The sequence below is a fragment of the Hippoglossus stenolepis genome, chromosome 8 (assembly GCF_022539355.2).
Source record: "Hippoglossus stenolepis isolate QCI-W04-F060 chromosome 8, HSTE1.2, whole genome shotgun sequence".
NCBI lineage: Eukaryota > Metazoa > Chordata > Actinopteri > Pleuronectiformes > Pleuronectidae > Hippoglossus > Hippoglossus stenolepis.
The window spans coordinates 5,353,233-5,373,210 of record NC_061490.1 but is presented as its reverse complement, the minus strand read 5'-3'; the positions used below and the strand labels follow the sequence as shown (position 1 = coordinate 5,373,210).

At 40.8% G+C, this 19,978-nt stretch overlaps 1 protein-coding gene across 2 annotated transcripts; it reads left to right on the top strand.

Annotated features, from left to right (window-relative positions):
- The first annotated feature begins 5,680 nt into the window (after nucleotides 1-5,680).
- si:dkey-33i11.1 (B-cell receptor CD22) lies at nucleotides 5,681-18,826 on the top strand. Of its 2 annotated transcripts, XM_035164035.2 has the most exons (19): nucleotides 5,681-5,846; nucleotides 5,953-6,018; nucleotides 6,918-7,016; nucleotides 7,154-7,265; nucleotides 7,371-7,516; nucleotides 7,599-7,719; nucleotides 8,457-8,593; nucleotides 8,913-9,035; nucleotides 9,154-9,300; nucleotides 9,979-10,084; nucleotides 10,364-10,527; nucleotides 10,809-10,958; nucleotides 11,122-11,253; nucleotides 12,982-13,063; nucleotides 14,559-14,607; nucleotides 14,849-14,935; nucleotides 15,010-15,143; nucleotides 15,680-15,797; nucleotides 18,188-18,826. In XM_035164035.2, the coding sequence occupies exons 2-18, from the start codon at nucleotides 5,970-5,972 to the stop codon at nucleotides 15,780-15,782; spliced, it is 1,941 nt and encodes a 646-aa protein (XP_035019926.1). In that variant the 5' UTR covers nucleotides 5,681-5,846; nucleotides 5,953-5,969; the 3' UTR covers nucleotides 15,783-15,797; nucleotides 18,188-18,826. The 2 variants fall into 2 exon arrangements, with proteins under 2 accessions (XP_035019926.1, XP_035019928.1); XM_035164037.2 differs by lacking the exon at nucleotides 15,680-15,797 and having other exon boundaries at nucleotides 18,188-18,824.
- The last annotated feature ends 1,152 nt before the right edge of the window (nucleotides 18,827-19,978 follow it).

Here is a 19,978-nt window from a genome sequence, read left to right as displayed (position 1 = left end):
CAATTCATTGTTGGGTGTTTAGTGCCAGTGTTCAGTATATCAAGCAGATTTTTTTATAAAAGTAGGGGAAGGTTGGGGGGGATATTTGCTCTCTCGCTGAGAGTTAGATGATAAGATTGCTAAGGCCTTGAAGTACAAATCACAAAACACAACAAGTAACAAAGCACAACGACAAATAAGAAAACACAACTTTTATGAAAACACAACAAAAAGTAAGAAAACACAATAACAAATCACAAAACACAACATCAAATGAGTAAACACATCAACTAATATGAAAAGACAAGGTCAAAAAGGGAAACACAACAACAAATCACTTGTGTTTTATAACCATTTCCTTCTTCTTAATAAAAGTGTGTCTGTCCAATCAGCAACAAGTCTTTTCTAGAGCAGGTACCTACCTTTTCAATTAGACGTTAGTGCTGTTGTGTTCTATGATTTGTCGTTGTGTTTTCTTTCCGTACTGAATAGTATATGCAGCTGCAGCCAGTTAACGCTTTGTGCAAACACTGGAAACACAGGTAAACACTCCACTGCTTGAATCACTGTCTCTTTTTTTCTTCTTTCGAATCAATAAACAAAGTGTTAAAATGGCACATTGTGGTTTTATGGGGATTGTTTGCCAAACTAATTGTTGGATTGGCGCGGGTCACTTGGTAACTTCAGTGTAACAACAAGACTCTAGAGCTCTACCATGTTAATTAGTGAGCTTTGGAGCTGCTCGTAGGATTGTGTTACTTTTGGACAGAGCCAGGTTAACTCTTTTCACTTATTTGTCAGTCTGTGTGATGCTTGGCTCGTCGACTGCTCACAGTCGCCTCGTATTTACAGACACATGGCCGTGCTGTTGATCTTACCAGAACATAAATAAGCAGATTTCCCCAAACTATTCCTTTTAAAGGAAGGAAACACTCTTCACTGACGGGCAACAGAGCATGACCCTGGACCTTCAGTGTCAGAGATGAAGATGTTTTGCACCCATTCATCCAGCACCCTGTCCTTTCCACGTTACCAGATGGACGTCATTTTGTGCACTGGCAAAGAAGTGAACAGATTTACTGCTACTCCGAGGGGGACTTGACTTCATGGTTGATCTTGGATTTGTTTTTTGGTAAACTAGTCAGGTTACTTAGTGAGAGGATTTTTAAACTGTAGTTGCAAGCTGCAGTCAGGCCAAATCCGAACATAATACTTTGTCAGCGAGTCAGCTAAATATTGACATATCTTTATCCAGCCCGCTCAGGTAAAGCTGCTGTTTGGTTGGAATTCAAATGAATAACACACCTCCTACACCTCCCAGCCCCAAACCGAAGAGAAATGGGTCTGAATGACTCGAATGCCTTTTTCACCTGAAAACGCATCAGCTCTGCTACAGATACGCCTGCCATCCACAGTTTTAAAGCCGCTAAAACAAAGAAGTTTTAACTCCGGGGCAGGGTTTTAGTCTGGACAGACAGAAACTGGAGACGTTTGGAAACATTGACATACACACTCATAACCGTTTGCTGATTGGGTCTTTTCAGTCATGACCCACCCTTGGCTGATTTGTCAGGCTCCTATCACATGACCCCTGAGCTACCAGTGCAGATCACAACATGGATAATCAATGACAAGTTTTGATGATCCTGTTGTCTCTGCTAACAGCTGTTGTACAGTTAAATTCTGCATATTTTGTTGCTTGAATACAACACAAACACAAGTTGATAACAGCTAGGAACATCTCATCCAATTTATAACATATTTATATCCGTAACGTAATCTTGTCAGAATCAAAGTCATTGACTTTGTCATACAATTCCAAGAGGGGGGGCTTCTGATTGATCTTTGCCCCGACCCTGTCTGTGACATCACCCCTATGAAGTCATGTTATTTCAGTCACATGATATCCATGCTAACCTATAGTAAAAGTCCTGTTGACTAGATTAAGTTAGAACAGGAAATAAAACGACTGAGGTTTAAATGTCCTACATTACCAAATGTCCCAGATTACCCAAATTCATGTGTGTTTTTAGGTGTGTTAGAACAAATAGGGATTAAAAAGGATATGGAGCCAAAACGCTTGTGTGGACAGAGATCGTTTTAGTTTGAACACTGTTTTAAAATGAAAACACAATAATATGGATGAAGCCTAAGACCACCACACATTTCTGAGATGCAGAGATACACCCACAGTCTTGGCCACCAAACACATCAGTTATTACTAATGTAAAGATTTCTGGTTTAATAACAGCTTCTGGGATATTCTGGGATATTACCTCTTTTTTTATTTATTTTTATTTCCATCTTCATTGACTTTATACCATTAAAATCTGCTGATCAATACTTTTGTATAGATGCCATAGTATTTATATTCATATATTCTCAGTAGTTACAGAGATATACACTATTCATTTGTGTTGGGTCATTTTAGAGCAGGGGCCTGAGAAATGGGCCTAGACAGTAAGAGGTTAAAATTCTCACTACTTTGTTTCTGTTTTGACCTCAATAGCATTTTAAAATACTCAGATTTTCTCTCAACTGTAAATGGTTTGAAATATGTATATGCATTTAAGTGTATACTTCTTCATTTTCATAATCTTTAATTTTTTTAATGAGAAAATGAGACAGACATGAAGTTGAACAAAACAATCTACAAATTCACCGCTAAACAAAATGTGTACTTACTTCATCTGGGGTAAGAGACTTCATCTAAGTCAGCTTGGTTGGATGAGCCTCAAAAAAATAGATGCAATTTAGCCTGCTGCCACTAGACGGGGTGAGAGAAGGGGGGAGGAGGGTACGTCAACCGCCTGCCCATAATAACCACCAGACATGACTCATCCAGCGTGGAATACCACAGCAGCCACAGACAGGTCTCTGGCAGACACAGAGCAGAAATCCGAGCCTGCAGCCGAGTTTGTGAATGGGGCAGGAATGAGCAAAACCAGGGTAAATTTAATAGTGCTGCAATAAGTTTCAAAGATTTAGGAGTTTTAAAAATTCATCAAGTGTTTGGTTTGGCCTATTTATGAAAGTCAAGTGTCTAAGTGGCTAAATACTGTGTGTTTTATCGATAAGATGTAACAGCTGAACTAAGAAGAAACTGTTTTCTCTCCTTGTTTCCCTTTATTTCTTTTGTTTAACTCCCCGTTGGTTTCTGTGATTCTTTGGCAAAGCTCCTGCTCATCAAGTCATCACGCCGAGCTCCTCAAACACAGCACAGGGACAACATATCACCTTGTCAGATATGATTGTAGCTCTGATCATCGTCATTCCTGCCCAGATTTCCCCCCGCGGAGAGCAGCACTCAGTTTGAAGACTAACACATGTTGGACAGTCAAATCGTTATTTGCTTATGTGGAGTCCGTCCAAGGCTGGAGGGCCTGCAGAGCCAAGAGTCTAATCTGTGGGCATAAGGAATAACACAGAAATAACATATTGTACAACTTAAAGTATGGCAGGGGAGCAAACTGTGAGCGGTCACATTACATGAAAACAGCAGGCAGGAAGTGTTTTGCAACAGCGGAAAATCTTCAGGTCCAGTCTGACCACCAGACGGTCACACTTCATCTGGCCTGAAGGCTGCGGTCAGTGGATGGATACCTTCCCCATCGTAAGGTTGGATACGCTGTCATACATTTGTCTATGGCTCCCCTTCGCACGTTTTGTTTTTCCATTTCTCTGGCTCACTTGTCTTCTTTCAAACCTTTTCTTATTCATCCCTCCTTTTCCCTTTCTCGTCTTTCCTTCTTTCCTCTTTTGCAACCTTACCTCATCATGTTTTTGGCTCCTTTTTTCGACCCCCCTCTCTCTCCTATACCTTCCCCCTCGAACTTTCTCATTCCTCCCTCTCTCACCCTCTTTCTCTCCCTGTTTGTGGTCAGTCACACTTAATCTAGCTGCGTCCATCTGTTTCTCTTCATTCGTTTAGTCCGGTCTGTTTTCGATTAAGATTACATCAGGCTTTGACCTATTAGTGTGCCGTGATCCTTTTGAAGTCATTCTGTGGTTACAGGTTAAGCTCAAAGCCCACCACTCTTCTTACTCTATATAATACAGACTGTATTGGAGGGGGGAAAACAGTATAGGTTTTTAAAACTTTTCAGCCGGCGACCAAAATGACTTTTTTTTTCCCTGGGATCCAGGATCATTAAATCATAAGAGAGTTCCTGTCATGTGGAGACCCGCTAGAAAAGGGCCTGTGACCCATTTTGGGTCTCAAACCATAATCCAACCTAGCAATCTGTGAACTGGAATATATTGTTCATTTAACCTCATATCCTGAGGATTTTGATTATATTTTGAAAGTAACTCTCCCGACCAGAGAATTTCTGTTCCCTATTAGGGCTGTAGTTCAAAGTCAAGCTCATTTTCCCTGCTACACATAATGCAGACCTCTTGTGCAGAATAGAGTCTTTTCAGGACGCAAATGAGGAATGTAACGATTAAAACCACTAATAATAATTGTGTAGTTTTCATGTGAAGAGCAACCAAAGACGGATCCTAACATCCAGAAGGATATAAATCGGATATACAACCATGTTTCCTAACTACAGCACTGATCCCTTATATTGCCCCCTCCATCATCTTTGATCAGTTGGCTAGTAAGTAAAATGTCAGTGTTCATTTCCAGATGTAGATCAAGATATCATCTCTGAAACCTCAAAGTTAACTCCCCTTTTTTTTCTTCCATTTGGACGCCTGCGAATCGAGATTGAATGAAATGTTAAACTGTACATCATCATTATTCCTGGGTCAAAGCTCGGGTAAGTAGCCAATTGGCCGAGTCGTGACGCTAAACTGACATCTATTGGCCAAATTGTGGCAGGGTGGGATGTTAAAGTCATTTAGACTCATCAGGCTAAGTGGTCACAGTTGACTGAGAGGTCTCGAACCTCCCCACGTCTGGTTGTGGGTAGTTGTCAGTGCCAACAATTCTCAATTAGAGCCGTGGATGAGAGAACATCTGGGCTGCTGCGTCTGTCTGCTCGACATATGTATATGAGCGAACGCCAACAGGCCTGAATTCATTTCTCAAATGAACCGTGCACGTCTGTCTTTTCAACAGATAGACATGGCTGATTTAACACATCCGTCAATCGGGATGGTGTAAGTTTGCACCGATGTTGTGACAGTGTGAGAGCAGAGTGAAGATCCCCTCGCTCTTGCGATGCCATAAATCTGATCACTGAGTCTCCTGTATGTGTGTTGAAGAACATTTAGTTACAGCTGGAGCGGTCAATATTTGAATATGATCAATGGGTCAAATGTGTGATGTGAATGGTGTCCATAGATATGAGCTGATCGATATCTAAACTGTGTACACTAAACCTGTACATTATTTATTTGGAAGACTGGTATTAGCATCGTAAAACCACAATAGATCACATCACAGGCACATAAACACACCATTTGCTTTGCTGCTCTGGTTGTCATCAAGAGACAGTTGTGAAAGTGACACAATCACGAGGACACGTCACATTTTCTTTGCAACATAATGAAAGTCACTGCCGCTTAAAACAGTCACAGACCTGCTGAGGGAGAAGTGAGAAAAAGTGAAAATAGAAACAGCTCAAAAGATGGAGGATGATGAGGAAGCTGAAGCGACTTTACAAACACACACATACTGTATACTTCCTCTTCCTCCTCTTCCTCCTCTTCCTCTTCCTCCTCTTCCTCCTCCTCTTCCTCTTCCTCCTCTTCCTCCTCCTCCTCCTGCCCTCTCCACTCCTCCGCTCACCTCACACCACCTGACTCTGAGCACCATGCAACTGTCACCGTTATAAAAAATCCCCTCCATCGCTGTCCGGGTCGCACACAAGTCTCTCTGTTAGACTGTGCTGAGGTGAATGAAGATATTTAGAGAGGTGAGTGTTTCACCTTTAATCAGCTGTTTGGTGTTTGGTGTTTATCCTGATTAATGTTTTGTTATCCACTCCTCTGTGTCCCTGCCTCTCTGCTGCGACATTACAGAGCTCGTGTCAGCGGAGATGTTGGCAGGTGCGTTGGTTCTGGGCATCATCCTCACAGCTTTACCAGGTAAGACAAACAACACCTCCGATATCATAGCTTAGTTTCATTGTGAGGTGTCAAATCTAACTGAACAAGGTTTTACATTTATTTAAATTCATCTGAAGCAGGAGAGATGAGCTGGAAGGCACTTTAGTTTGTATTTGTACTTTATTTCAAAGTTTTACTTTTAAAAAAGTATCCCACATTATTGTAAAACATGTTTGGAAAGATAAATGACTGACTAATAGGATCCATTATGCACATAGGGTTCTGCAGCCAGGTGTCCTTTGTGCCTTTACGCTCAGGTTATTTATAAGTATTGATTGGCTTTTGTGCAAGGTAGTCAGTCAGGCAGGCAGTTAGCAGCACAGGACGACACCACGGCTGCACATCAAGGCTCAATCTCAGTGTGAACATTTTATGTGTCACAACTGTGGTTAAAGATCCTCTCTGAGGAGCCACATGGAAGGAAACGTTTTACTTGCAGATGATTGAAATTTTCTCATTCTTTAGTTTCTCTAAATCTACAATATGCTTCATTTTGTTTGGAAAGTAATTTCTGGATACAACAGCCAGTAGATGCTTAATCATCCTGGTATCTGAGCTGGTCTTTATTAAAAAAAACATTAGTTCAGAAGATAAAAAAGTTTGAAAAGACAGAGGAGTGTAGAGATGCTTTTCAACTTGAGTGCTTTGTGCAAGTTTGTTTTTTGTGGCCTTTTTTGTATGTGTTTATGCACAGTACATGTTGCTCTTGTGCGGCTTGCTGATTCAGGTTTTGTGTGTTTGTGCCTTAATATTGGTGACCCTGCCCCTGCCCGTGTGTGTGTGTGTGTGTGTGTGTGTGTGTGTGTGTGTGTGTGTGTGTGTGTGTGTGTGTGTGTGTGTGTGTGTGTGTGTGTGTGTGTGTGTGTGTGTATGCTCAGGTATCCAGAGCAGGTGGAGTGTGTCATTTTCCAGGAGAGAGATCTGCGTGTGGGCAGGAACAACTGTCACTCTGCCCTGTCGCTATGACTACCCATCAGGTATGAACATTTTTTATCCTAATGGGCTCTGCATGATGGATGGATAAATGGATATATGGATTTTGTATCCTCTCTTGGTTATTGGATTATAAATATTGTACTTTATATATGCTTATATGCTACGTTCTGGTTTTCAGGCCACACTGTGAAGCGAGTCATGTGGTTCCGTGTGTCTGCGGAGGGTCTCAGGGAGTTCACCCACCACACTGACTCAAATCAGATCAGCCTGTCGTACCGTGGACGCACACGGTAAGAGAAACATAGATACACTGTATGATGGATGTCGGATGAAATGACGTCTTTGAAAGTGACCTGATTGGAAATAAGGTAGGACATTTAAATCCTGGGTTTCAGCTACATCGGGGGCAGCTATTCCAGCTGTTCAGTCCAGATTCGGGGCGTGAAGCTGAGTGATGCTGGCCAGTATCACTTCAGGTTTGAGACCGACCAACCCCTGGGTAGATGGACCTCCCCCGACACCATCACTCTCGATGTCACAGGTACAAACTGAAACCACGAGAACATCTCCCCTGTGATGCCAGTGGTTATGTGCATGTGTGAATGTCTGTGTGTATATGTCAGACCTCCAGGTCCACGTGCATCCAGCCAGACCGGCCAACATGTTTGGCTTCGGGGAGACAGTGTTTGTTGGCTGCCAGGCCAGTGGATGTGCTGCTCCAGGAAGGAGCCTTGCACTCTACAGGTTTGTAGATGTTAGTTACACTTTATTTCAGGCTTAGGTCCATATCAGTATAAAAATTATCTAAAATAAATAAATTACAAAATAGCACAAAAATATAGAATGCAAGCATCACACTCTACAGGTTTGTACGTGTTTATGTTCCGCTTTACTTTACAAAATGTTTTTTTTTTTACAAGAAAATACAATGCTTCTAAAAACAAGATGAGTTGTCTCAGTTAAGGCCGTTAATTGGTCAGTTAATCGAAACACAAAATGATGCTAAAAACAAAAAAAACATAAGCTACTAACTAACATGTAGCTTGCAATTGTCCATCCTGCATCATCATCATATACCACCTGAGGGTTATTCCGTTTTGCATGGCTAGCTGCACCACAAGTGTGCTGTGTAAAGTACAGTCAGCTCTAAAAAGGACACACAGAAAGTTTGTGTGGCAACATGTTGGCTTGTGCAAAGAACAGCACTAAAGCTGCACATTGCCATCATGGCTTAAATCATCCCTACTGGTGTGACCCAGATATTTAACTTTGTTCACTACATTTAAGACTTGGTCGGCCTTAAAGACTGAGGGAAAATGTAGCTTCTGATCCTCATTGGTTCTAACAATCACAACAACAGTCAAATGTAATGTCATAGTTCACAGCATCACTTGAACAAACTTCAAGCAGTGACCGTTAACCAGCATTCTGCACAATGCACGTGTCACTTACTGGAGTAAAATGAACACTGTTTACAACAGGAATGGACTGAACCTCGGCTCTTATGAGAAATGGATGATCATCACTCGTTTTGACCAGCAGCAGGTTGGAGCGTACACCTGTCGACCAATCCCGCCACAAAATGTACAGTGCCCCTCCCTCTCCCTCGCTCTGGGACGTGAGTAACCTCAATCAAACAATCAAGCCGACCAAAACAGGAGGATTTCAGGATACCTGTTCCTACCTATACATGCCTGCAGGACACCGAAACACGTGCAGCTAAAGCTATATTTCAATATCAGAAATAATTTTGTCCAATATGTACGATAGCATGTAAGGATTTTAACAGTTTGATAAAATGCTTAAAATGTTTGATATATGATAAACTATAACTGTATTTACATTTTTTAATATATCTCCTCCTGTTTTCTTCCCTCTTTGTACCAGTTTTCTTTCTTATATCTTCTGTTTTTCCTTCTCTCTCTCTCTCCCTCCAGACGGCCCTCACTCCACCTCTATATCCGTGTTTCCTGGAGGGGAGGTGACCGAGGGGGGGTCGGTCACTCTGACCTGCAGCAGTGATGCAGCTCCGCCTGTAGAAAGCTTTGCATGGTTTAAAGGTACAGGACAGTCCAGGCTGTTTACGAACGGTTGATGACAGAGATGGTGTTTGGAGTGTCCTCTAACGTTAGGTCATACATGTGCTAATCTGCACGCATGTCTCGGTCTGCTCTCCAGACATGGAGAGTGGCAGCATCCCGGACAGTTTCAGGCCTCAGCTCCACCTGTCCCACCTCAAGTACTCAGACAGAGGAGAGTACTTCTGTGTGGCGCGCAGCTCACTGGGGACAGACCGCTCCAAACCACTGCTGCTCAATGTCACTTGTAAGTGTGATGTCATCACTATCACAGGCATGGTGTGCAGGCAAGACTACATCTTACAGAAATTTATTTGGACTATCAAAACCTATATTAGATCTGGATGTATGATGTGCTATATGTCTTAGGCCTCACTCATTCTCTACTTGATGGAGGGGTGGGTGAAGTGTTTGAGTCCACAAAACACTTCTGGAGTCTCAGGGGTAAACAGTGTTGCAGCCAAATCCAATACAATTGACACCACGCGAGCAGTATGGAGGCATTTAATGTTTTTTTGTAGTTGTTTCTTTTACATTTGAAGAAGTGTTCACCAGTGACTTCAATTGTATTGGATTTGGCTGCAACGCTGTTTACCCCTGACTCACTTCACCCACCCTCCATCAGATTAGTGGTGAGTAGATAATGAGTGAATTTTCATTTTTGGATTAACTATTATGTTAATACTACTACTACTACTAATAATAATAATAATAATAATAATAATAATAATTCTTATTCTTATTCTTATTCTTATTCTTATTCTTATTCTTATTATCTTGGTATATTTGAAATCCCATATTTAAGATTCAACATTCAGTTTCCTGGGTAAAAACAGCATTATGGATTTGATATGGTTTGTTGGACACAAAAACGTTCATGATGTGGTAATGACCTTCCTGTTTGTCTCTCTGTCTCTGTGACTAGACTCTCCAAAGAACACACATGTGCTGCTGAGTCCTCGAGGGGACATCAGAGAAGGTTCATATGTAAACCTGAGCTGCGTCAGCCACGCCAACCCTCCTGCCTACAGGTACCAGGAATCAACGTGGCGTTTCCTTCAAGTATAAACCAAATACATGACAAACACATGACCTGAGTGTAACCTTTCTACATTTTAAATGTTTTCATATCATGGTCCTTAAGTGTTTTCCCTTTGTCATCACATAAAGTAGGAATGAGCACTTTTGACCAAACTAGATATGTATCCATATCTCCTTATTTAAACTAAATCCAGTGTTATCAGTCCATCTATCTCTTTCTCTCTCTTTAAAAAAAATGACACTGTTTTCCATTATCATCTCTCCTGCAGGTATGCTTGGTATCGTATTCTAGGTGAACAGGTGTTGGCTAAAGGAACATTTCAGAACCTGACGTTACCATCGGTGCGTGCTCACAGCGCTGGTCAGTACTACTGCACAGCATCCAACCGGTTAGGATACCAAACCTCCCCTGTTGCAACACTCACTGTGCTCTGTAAGTAGTGGCATTGGGTCTCTTCTACATTTAGATTATTATCTGAGATGGTTTTGCCTGAAGCATCTGACCAAATATTGGGGTCAATATCAGCAATCTCTCCTGACCTCCACCTTCCTTTTTTTTCTCTGATTCAGAATCATTGTCACAGTATCCCAAAGATTCATAACACGCCTTTAAAAAGTGACCATGTCATGTGGGAAAAGTAAAAGATTTGATTAGTGCAATCAACATAAACATAAATCCACTCCATGTCTCTTTTTCCCTCCCTCTCTCTCCAGATCCTCCTAAGAACACCTCGGTTCTGGCTCGTCCCTCCAGTGTGGTGGACGCTGGCCGACCGTTGACTCTGACCTGCAGCAGTCAGGCTAACCCAGCAGTGGACAACTTCACATGGCACCGCTTAGCTCTGGACGGGGGCTCTGTACAATGTTAGCATTCAAAAAATGTGATTCCACTTGAAGTTAACTTAACAAAATCATCAATACTGAAGTTCCTATGTGGTAAAAGGTTTATAAAAGCTCATTGGGCCCCTGTTCTGTTTATCTATGTGTCTGTCTTTCTCTGAAACGCTCTTTGTGCTCCATTGCTCAGCGTTGGGCGCCAAGTCTGGTCCAGTTTTCACCTTCTCAGAGGTCGGCCCTGGAGAGAGCGGCCAGTACTACTGTGAGGCCAGGAACCGAATCGGAACCCACAGCTCTCCGGTCCTCACCGTACGAGTCAGAGGTACATTGAGACTCATACATTGACATTATCTCACCCTTCAGACTCTTTGTTTGTCTATCTTTAAATTGCTTCTAATCACTTTTATTTGTATCCCTGTCAGCAGTGTGTTGTTGGTTGGTTAGTTCACCAATTCGGCCTAAACTGAAATATCAATATCAGACAGAATGATATTAGATTCTCTACGAATATTTATAGTCCCTGAAGAGTGAAACCAGACTTTTTTCACCCCCCACTTTTTCACATTTGTAGTTTTGAGTTGATTTAGCAATCAAACCTCATGGACAGTTCTCTAACCTGTTTAAAATGCTGTTTTGTGAAAGATAGAAAAGACAGGCTGGATTTGAAACTGTGTACAAAGTTGGATGACACGTCTCCACTTCCTCCCACTGGTGCCTCCTTGAACATTTGGAGTCTGAGAAGTAGTGATTGAAGATTGGAGCTGCAGTAGCAAGGTCCTGTGGGTACACGTGTTTGACCAATCACTCGTCAGTCTTAGCTGTCAATCATGATGTTTCACCTCATTTTTTACATCATCAAATAACCAAATAAAACCAAACCTGTGGGTTTTGTCCAGGTAGTCCGGCTTCCTCCCACATTTTAGGTCAATTGGAGACTCTAAATTGACCACAGGTATGAGTGTGAGTTGTTGTTTGTCTCTGTATGTTGACCCTGTGATACGCTGGTGAACTGTCCATGGTGTACCCCGCCTCTTGCCCAATGTCAGCTGGGATTGGCTCCCAGAGAGTTTCTTATGAGATCTTCAAAGCCCTGATACGTATGATAATGTGGTGTTACTTTGTGAAACTGATTTTAATGCAGGCAATAGAAGTGACACGTAGATGACACGTAGACAAAAATTTTGGCTTTACTTTTGTAATATTACAACTTAATTCTTGATTTTTCCCCCCGACACGGCTCTATACTCAGTTGTAAGATAATGAATTGGTCATATGCTGATTTACTAGTTTGTTGTTTTGTTTTTAATAACAACAAAACTGGAATATATTTCTTTAAATTGATTATTGCCAACAGTGCAAGTTTGTGAAACTTAAAAACAGACAAAGCAGAGGAACCTGGTGAGTTTCATGAATTCATAATCACACTGGTTCACCTCTGCTTTGACATCATATATATCAGTGTAATGCAATGGAGGAGATGGCGTGTCTCTGATAACCTCAGGGAAACACCCCTCCCCCATTCTCTACATCTATGTTTCTGATTATCTGAGATTTATATGAGATTGTGGCACTAACAGTGTTTTATGTAGGTCTCTGTGAGTTTGAAGTGAGTGATAAAACCTCCCTGTCACTACCACAGCACCAGGTCCAGGCTCTGGTCTTCATTGTGCTCTCATGATTCCTGGCTGTTTGTCTATGAGTCATGGTGAGTCATGTAAAGTCCTCTCACTATGAGGGCAGAGGAGGAGGTGATGAGGTGTTGTGGAAAACTACTATTTGAGTCTAGACAGCTGAAGAAGTGGAGTTAGGTTTGGACATCACAACTGGAAACACACATCTCGAGTCTAGACAGCTGCAAGATGATGCACAGCTCTTTTCCCCGTTCCCTCGCTTTCCCTTTTTCTATTTTTATGTCTGCTGTTTTCTTTTAGCTCACTGCACTTCTATTTTTGTTCATTTCATGTCATCTCTCATCCATCCACCATTTCCTCATTTCACTTCTTGCTTCCAGTCATGCTGACGATGACCTCTCTTATCCTTCCCCCGGCAGGTCGCCTTAAGGTCATTGCCTTGGCATCCGCAGTGGGCGTGTCTGCTGGACTCATCACTCTGACGGTGGCCATTATGATCAGGTGACAGGAAGTACAGTTGTGCCAGAAAGTTTGGGGACTGTTCAAAATGTTACATATTTCTACTCACATACAGCTGACGAGCATGTGACCAGATCCTCTAGTATAGATATATATCTGCACCGCAGACATCAGGATACACAAAACCATGGTTCAATCCCTGCAAGGACACTTGAAGTAGGGCTGCTAAGGGGACTCCACATTCCTATTGGTGAGAGGCTGTAACTGCAAGGCAAAAAAGTTAATTAAACAAACCTCACCCCAAACGTAATTTAATTTTCTTGGCAAGTCTTTTGAAAGCATCATAGCAGTAGACACAAAGTTCACTCATCATTCATTTATGTAATATTTTACTTCATTTTCGAACATCCAGTGTATTTCCAGTTTATGCTTATGCGTGTCGCATCTGATGCAAAAATGCAACATGTGACATTGACAATTGACAATAAACCTGATCCGTCCAAAGCGGAATATGTTACCATGCTGTTTTGCCATGCAGAAATTTAGTTATCAAGTTAGCTGTCTGCTGTAGTATAAAATGTCTGCTGTTTTTAGTTACCCCATTGAAGATTCATGACCTTGCCATTGATTTTTGCAGTCCAACCACTCCTGGGTTGAGTAACGTGCAGTGTTTAGCTGTCACCTCATTGCAAGAAGGTTCTTTGTTCGAACAAATGGCCGGACCCTGAGCCTTTCTGTGAGGAGTTTACATGTTCTGCCCCGTGTCTGTGTAGGTTTTCTTAGGGTAATCCAGCTTCCTCCTGCAGTCCAAAGGGTTAGGTTAATTGGAGACTTTGATTTGACAGTAGGAGTGAATGTGTGTGTAAATGGTTATTTGTCCATGTGATATGCTGGCAACATGTCCAGGCTGTACCCCTCCTCTCGCCCACTCGTCGGCTGAGATTGGCTCCGGAAATTGTCTTTGATTCAAGCATGGTACATTTCCACATCTGCATGATGAAGATCAGATATTGATGGTGAATAAAAGGTTTTTATTCTTTCAGTAAAGCCCACACACCAACTCACACTGACTGATAAACCTGAAGATATTAGTTCTTTAAATTAACTGATATATGTACATTTATATCAGTGATCCATTAGGTTTACATACTTCGTCCGTACTTTTTCCGACAACAATTAATGTTACTGTTAAATAATTACTATGTAATATTTTGTGGTTTTTTTGTGTTCTCATTATCTAGTTTCAGAAGAGGATCTGGTTATGATTGAGGTCAGCTGCATGTGATGTGGAATTGTACACTGCTATTTTCTCACTGCTCGATGGGCTATTTCTGTTGTCCTCTGCATTATTAAAAATGTTTGTTATCTCTGTCTTTTATAGCTTTTTTTACTCAATACGAGTTTGTTGAATATTACATTGATTTCTTTTGCAGGAGTTTGATTTTCTGTCAGCCAGTTTTGTGGATTAATTGCATTATTTTGGTGTTAGATGTTATCACTGCATTATGGTTTGATAATCGCTCCTGTGTCTTCACAGCAAGAACATGCACAAAGTAGACATGGAGTCAGTAGAAGTAGCAAACAAGGTACAGTAATCACTGTGTAATTATTTTTACAATACTCTTAAACTTACTCAACAGTTCTTCTACCTGTAAATAAAATCAAGCTTCTAATAATAATTACACTTATCTAGGATGTGCGATTTGAATTCACTGTTTTGTCTCGACGTGTGTGTGTGTGTGTGTGTGTGTGTGTGTGTGTGTGTGTGTGTGTGTGTGTGTGTGTGTGTGTGTGTGTGTGTGTGTGTGTGTGTGTTTGTGACCCCAGCGTCCGTCACTGACAGTTGACACCATGTTCTATGAGTCAGCCCAACAGACCCTCCCAGTGAGAAAGGGCAAGATGTCTGACATTCCGGTAAGCAGCTCAGTCTTACAACACAAATGAAAACTATCGGAATATTTGATTTAGTTTTTTGTGTATGTGTCTAGGAAGAACCAGAGGACTTGAGTGACAGCTCCCACCCCTCCATCGTTCCTCTAAAAGATGCTCCGCCAATCACAGAGGTTGAAACTCGCAACCCCGCCCCCAACTACATCACTGTCCACTACTCCAAGTTGTGCAGGTAGCTTGTTTTTCTTTTCTTTTTTACCAAACCCAGTTGACATGTAATCGTGCCCATTTAGAATAAGGGTGATTTAGTCATCTGGAAGTGGAGTTTGTTCCATCTTAACTGGGTTTGTACATGCCATGTTCCTCTATCTTCATCTCTTCCTCTCCCCCTCTGAATCCGACTCTTTCACTTTCCATCTCTTCTTTTTTTCATTTTCCAATATTCTGTCATCTTCCTCCATCTGCTCTTCCTACAGATCTGTTGACCGCAGCAGCACATCTACTGTTTCATGTCTTTATTTTACAACCACACTGGTTTATTCATCCCCATCTCCCTCTTGCTCTCTTGTTGTCATCATCTCCTGTCATCGCTGTCTCTTTGGACTGTTTCATTCCTCCTCTTCTTACGCCTTCTTCTGTTTGTGATATTACAATAAATCTCTGGTCCCAGTATTGATGCACAAAACAATATATCTGCTTATGCGATAATCCGACTCAGATGTCCAGATGAACTCATATGGTTTTTATTCGTTGTTGATGTTGATTCAGTGCAGACCAAGTGCAGGTCCACAACCTGCCACTAGGTGGTGATAGAAAACCAAATGACTCCTCCAAAGTTGTTTACACCTTACTGCCCCAGCCTCGTCCCTGAACTGAAGTAAAACAGGTATGTCTATATATTACTACTGATACTAATACTGATATTAATCATAATAATATAATAATAATAATAACAACAACAACAATGATATTAATAATAGTAACTTTATTTATATAGCACTTCTCAAAACAAAGTTACAAAGGGCTTCATAAATGAAACACACACGTAACAACACATTAAAATAGCATTCAAACCAAATAAAAACAGAGTTGTAAAGAATCAAAGAATCTGGCATGACCACACATATAGTATATACACTGGAACAAATCAGAACTAAAATCATCCACCTGCATTCTTAAAATTAGTTTTTACAATAATCAACTACAGTTGTGTCACTGAGATAGAAACATTACACTTAAGGGATGCTGCACACTGGAGGATTTTCAAATCTTGACCGATTTGGGAGACCACAGACATAATGACAGGTTTAATTTTTCATTTTATAATCTTCAGAACACACACACACACACTGGACAATTTGGCCAGAACGTCAGACCATGCGCTATATCTTCTTCAGTAAGAAAAACAGTTTTGCTGTTGCTGTTTTGCAGCGGGAAAAAAAACTATGAATGTGGTCATGGATTTTACATTTTGCAGTGCGAGCTGGAAGTGAGTCAGAAATTCATTGTTCTTTTTCATCACAGCTGTTCAAGTACGCAACATCCGGTTGGTGACGCTTCCCAGTCAGCTCTCTCTCTCTCTCACACGCTGTCTCTCGCTATTGCAGGTTTCTGTTGGAGACAATTATCGTAAATATCAAACATTTGGGATTGGGGAGGCTCCGACTCAATAGGTAGCATTACGATTATTTTGTAAACCCCCCACACTCCAGTCAGAAGGGAAAAATCGGGTCAATAATCTGTAATAACCCGATTATTGTATAGTGTGCAGCAGCCTTCAAATTATGAAACATTACATTCATAGTTATGTGTCTGTTTTATCTTTAATATCAAGCGCCTCTGTGAACAACTGAGTACTGCGACTGGATGATATGGCCATTAATTATTTCAAATAAAAAATCAGTCAATAGTGATTTGTATACAGTAGGCTAACTTTTTACAGCAGTGAGAGTAGGATGTATGTATGTCCACACAAAAGTACACCATCACCTCGATTACTCGCGGCTGTTGGGGTCCATCAAAAAAGCGAGAGTTGGGCTACTTATCAAAAATAAAAGTAATTACCGCAAATTAAAGGCTGAGCAATAAAAACGTCATTCAAAACTCTATTTTAAAGATGTATGGAATGCAGCACACGCTGTGTTTCTTTGAAAAGGATGTAGCTAGCTATTGTAAACCAAATTGACAGAATTAATGGATTGTTTTATTTTTCTCTCAACCCGACATGATCAAATGCGTCCAATGAAAGTCCGAAGTCCTCTTGTCCGAGAAAGCACGCTGTATCCATTATTGACCAGAAGTGGCTAACGTTAGCAATTCTAGATCTTGCAGCATGATCTTGGTTAAAACAACCAAGACCATGGTTGATCATGGTCGAGCATCGCTTTCTCCTCCGCTGAGCCACAGGAGACATTTAACACCTGTGAACTACTTCCCATTAACTGACGTTTATGTGTAAAACTACTTCCCCTTGGCACTTTACATCCATTTCCTCTAAAGTAAAAATATATTCAGAAACCACCAATACTCATCTCCAACATACTGTCACATAGAGGAAACTGCTGAGGTCAGATTTTCATATTTAAGTCCATCGTTCCTGCAGGTTTTGATAAGTTTTCACTGACCGGGTTCTATCCTGAGATCCACATAGAGACGGAATTCTACTCACAAATGGATTAAGTAAAAAATGTCATTTTAAAAATTTGTATTAGAAATGTTTGCATGCATGTCTGCTTATGACAAAACAAAATGTTTATATTTATGTCTGTATATGACAAGGTAAATACAGTTAGTATAAATTACCCCAAAGTTTCCAGTTTATTCCCATTAATTCCCGTATATTACCCTTAATTCCCATGGAAAGTTTCCAACTTTGAATATTCCCGGAATTTTGCAACCCTACTCCTGAGGTTGTTGTTGTGGTTTTAAACTCTGTGAGCAGAGAATGACAAACACTTGATAAACAGCAAAACAATTTATAAATCTGAGGTAGATCTGTTATGTCTTATTCCTCCTCATACACAATGCAAACATTTTGTATCAATATATATTCAACCTTTGTTATATTGCTATTGATTAAAATAATATTGTGATAATTCTTGACATTATTTTATTTCCCAGCTCTACCTACAAAGTAAAGATCTCATTGTGTTATGTTGTTCTGTAATCCAGTCATTGGCATTCAGTTGTGTTCTCTTAGCTTAAGGCCACTCATGTTTCTGCTCATTTTATTCTAGTTTATTCTTATCTACTGACTTTTCCTCTTTTGTCCCTCAGCTGAACCAAACTCCAGGTTGGTCCCGTGAACCAGAGAGACTGTGATGGAACCAGAAACGACCCCCTGTGAACTCAACTGATGCCTTATTACACTATTCTGAGTCAGACATGTTGTTATGGTTCCTCAACATGTGGCCCTGCTGCTGACTGCGAGTCCTGTGTCTGCACTGTGCTGCATGTCTTTCCTGTTCTTCTTTTTCTATGCATCTAACTACAGTTTTATCTGATGAAGTCAAAGTGCTAAAGTCCTGAGTTAGAAAAAGCAGCATCACTACTAATAGCCACTTTGCCTGCATTCATATCAACAGTAAATGTTATAACCACTGTTGCTTTTTAGTTCATGTGTGACATTAAAATTTGCAACCACTATGTAGATGGAGCAATATGACTGTTTGCTGCATTAACTTTTGCAACCTAAGACTAATGAAAAGTCATAATCATTTTCATTCAAACATCTTTGACTCCAATAAAAATGACAGTGTGGTATTACACATGATAGTGGGGAAAAGCTGAAAAAAATAAGCCATATTTGACATGAATCTGCACACTCTATTCTTGTTCTAATTGCTAATGCTGTGACATTTATTCAATTATTATAGCTGTTGTCTTTCCATTTCTACTGTAGCTTAGCCAGCAGTAAAGCAAAAATAAAAAATGTTGCAACTTGATTCTTGTAGTTTTTTTGCAGGTCACGAATACTTCAAACTAAGCATATATTAGTAAAGTAAGAGGAATACAGTGAATAGACTTCAAAGCATTGAATTATAATTTGATTCAGAATTTTCTCTGACAAAATGTTGCTAGCTGCGTGAAACCTCACACATATGAATCAGCCAAACATGTTGAAGCAATGGCACTAATATATTTCGTACGCTCCATGTTATTTTGTACTGTATGTTTCGTACGTTGATGTTTCAGTGGTACGGAAGTGGAGGTTAGTTTTCAGCTCTGGTTGAAGTACTTGTCCTCTGGTGTGGATTTGGGAAGTGGGTCCGCACTGAATATAGCGTGTCCGTCAGGCTGAACAACCCACATCTGAACTTCCACAATGAAGAGGTGAAAGTGATACGGTTGTGATGATTCTGTGTTTATCTTGGTTTTGTTGTATTCTGTGTTCTCTCTCCCTCTCCCCTTTCTGTTCTTCCCCTGCAGGTCATGTGTGTGGCAGGGGGTGTGGCTGGCTTCTCCTCTGCAGCAAGGCACACCTGCTCTCACTCATTCATCAACCTCCCCCATAAAAGCCTGGTCTTGACTCCACTACTCTGCCAGATAATTCCGTCTAGTTCGGTAGTGCCTTTGCTTATTATCTTTCAGTGTTCTTGTTTTGTTTAAAGTGACTTACCCGTGTTTTTCCTCTGTTTTTGCCGCACTTTTTTAAGGCCATGAGGGTAATTTTATTTCTATGTGGCCATTGCAGGATGCAGCCAGTGTCAGCATTGTAGACCAGTGTTGTGCCAAAACGTGATTGTCTGCCAGTAACTGCTCATCATCCGCGGGAGCACTTTCTGTTAAAGTTGTATTGCCTCGTTCATATGCATCTACAGCTGCTTTAACCTAAATCAAACTGTCCTAGCTTCATAAGCATATGTATATTTGAACGTGATAACGAAGGTGTGTATTTGTAAAACATTTAACGTTTATCCTTAATTATAATCACAATTGAGGCCATAGAAGTTAATTGCATAGTCAGACATGACAGTATGGTGATCGTAGGCAATAGCATTGTCTCTGATGTTTGTATGTATTTGTCTATGTCTATTGTCCATGTTTACACTGTGTCTTAGGGGTAGA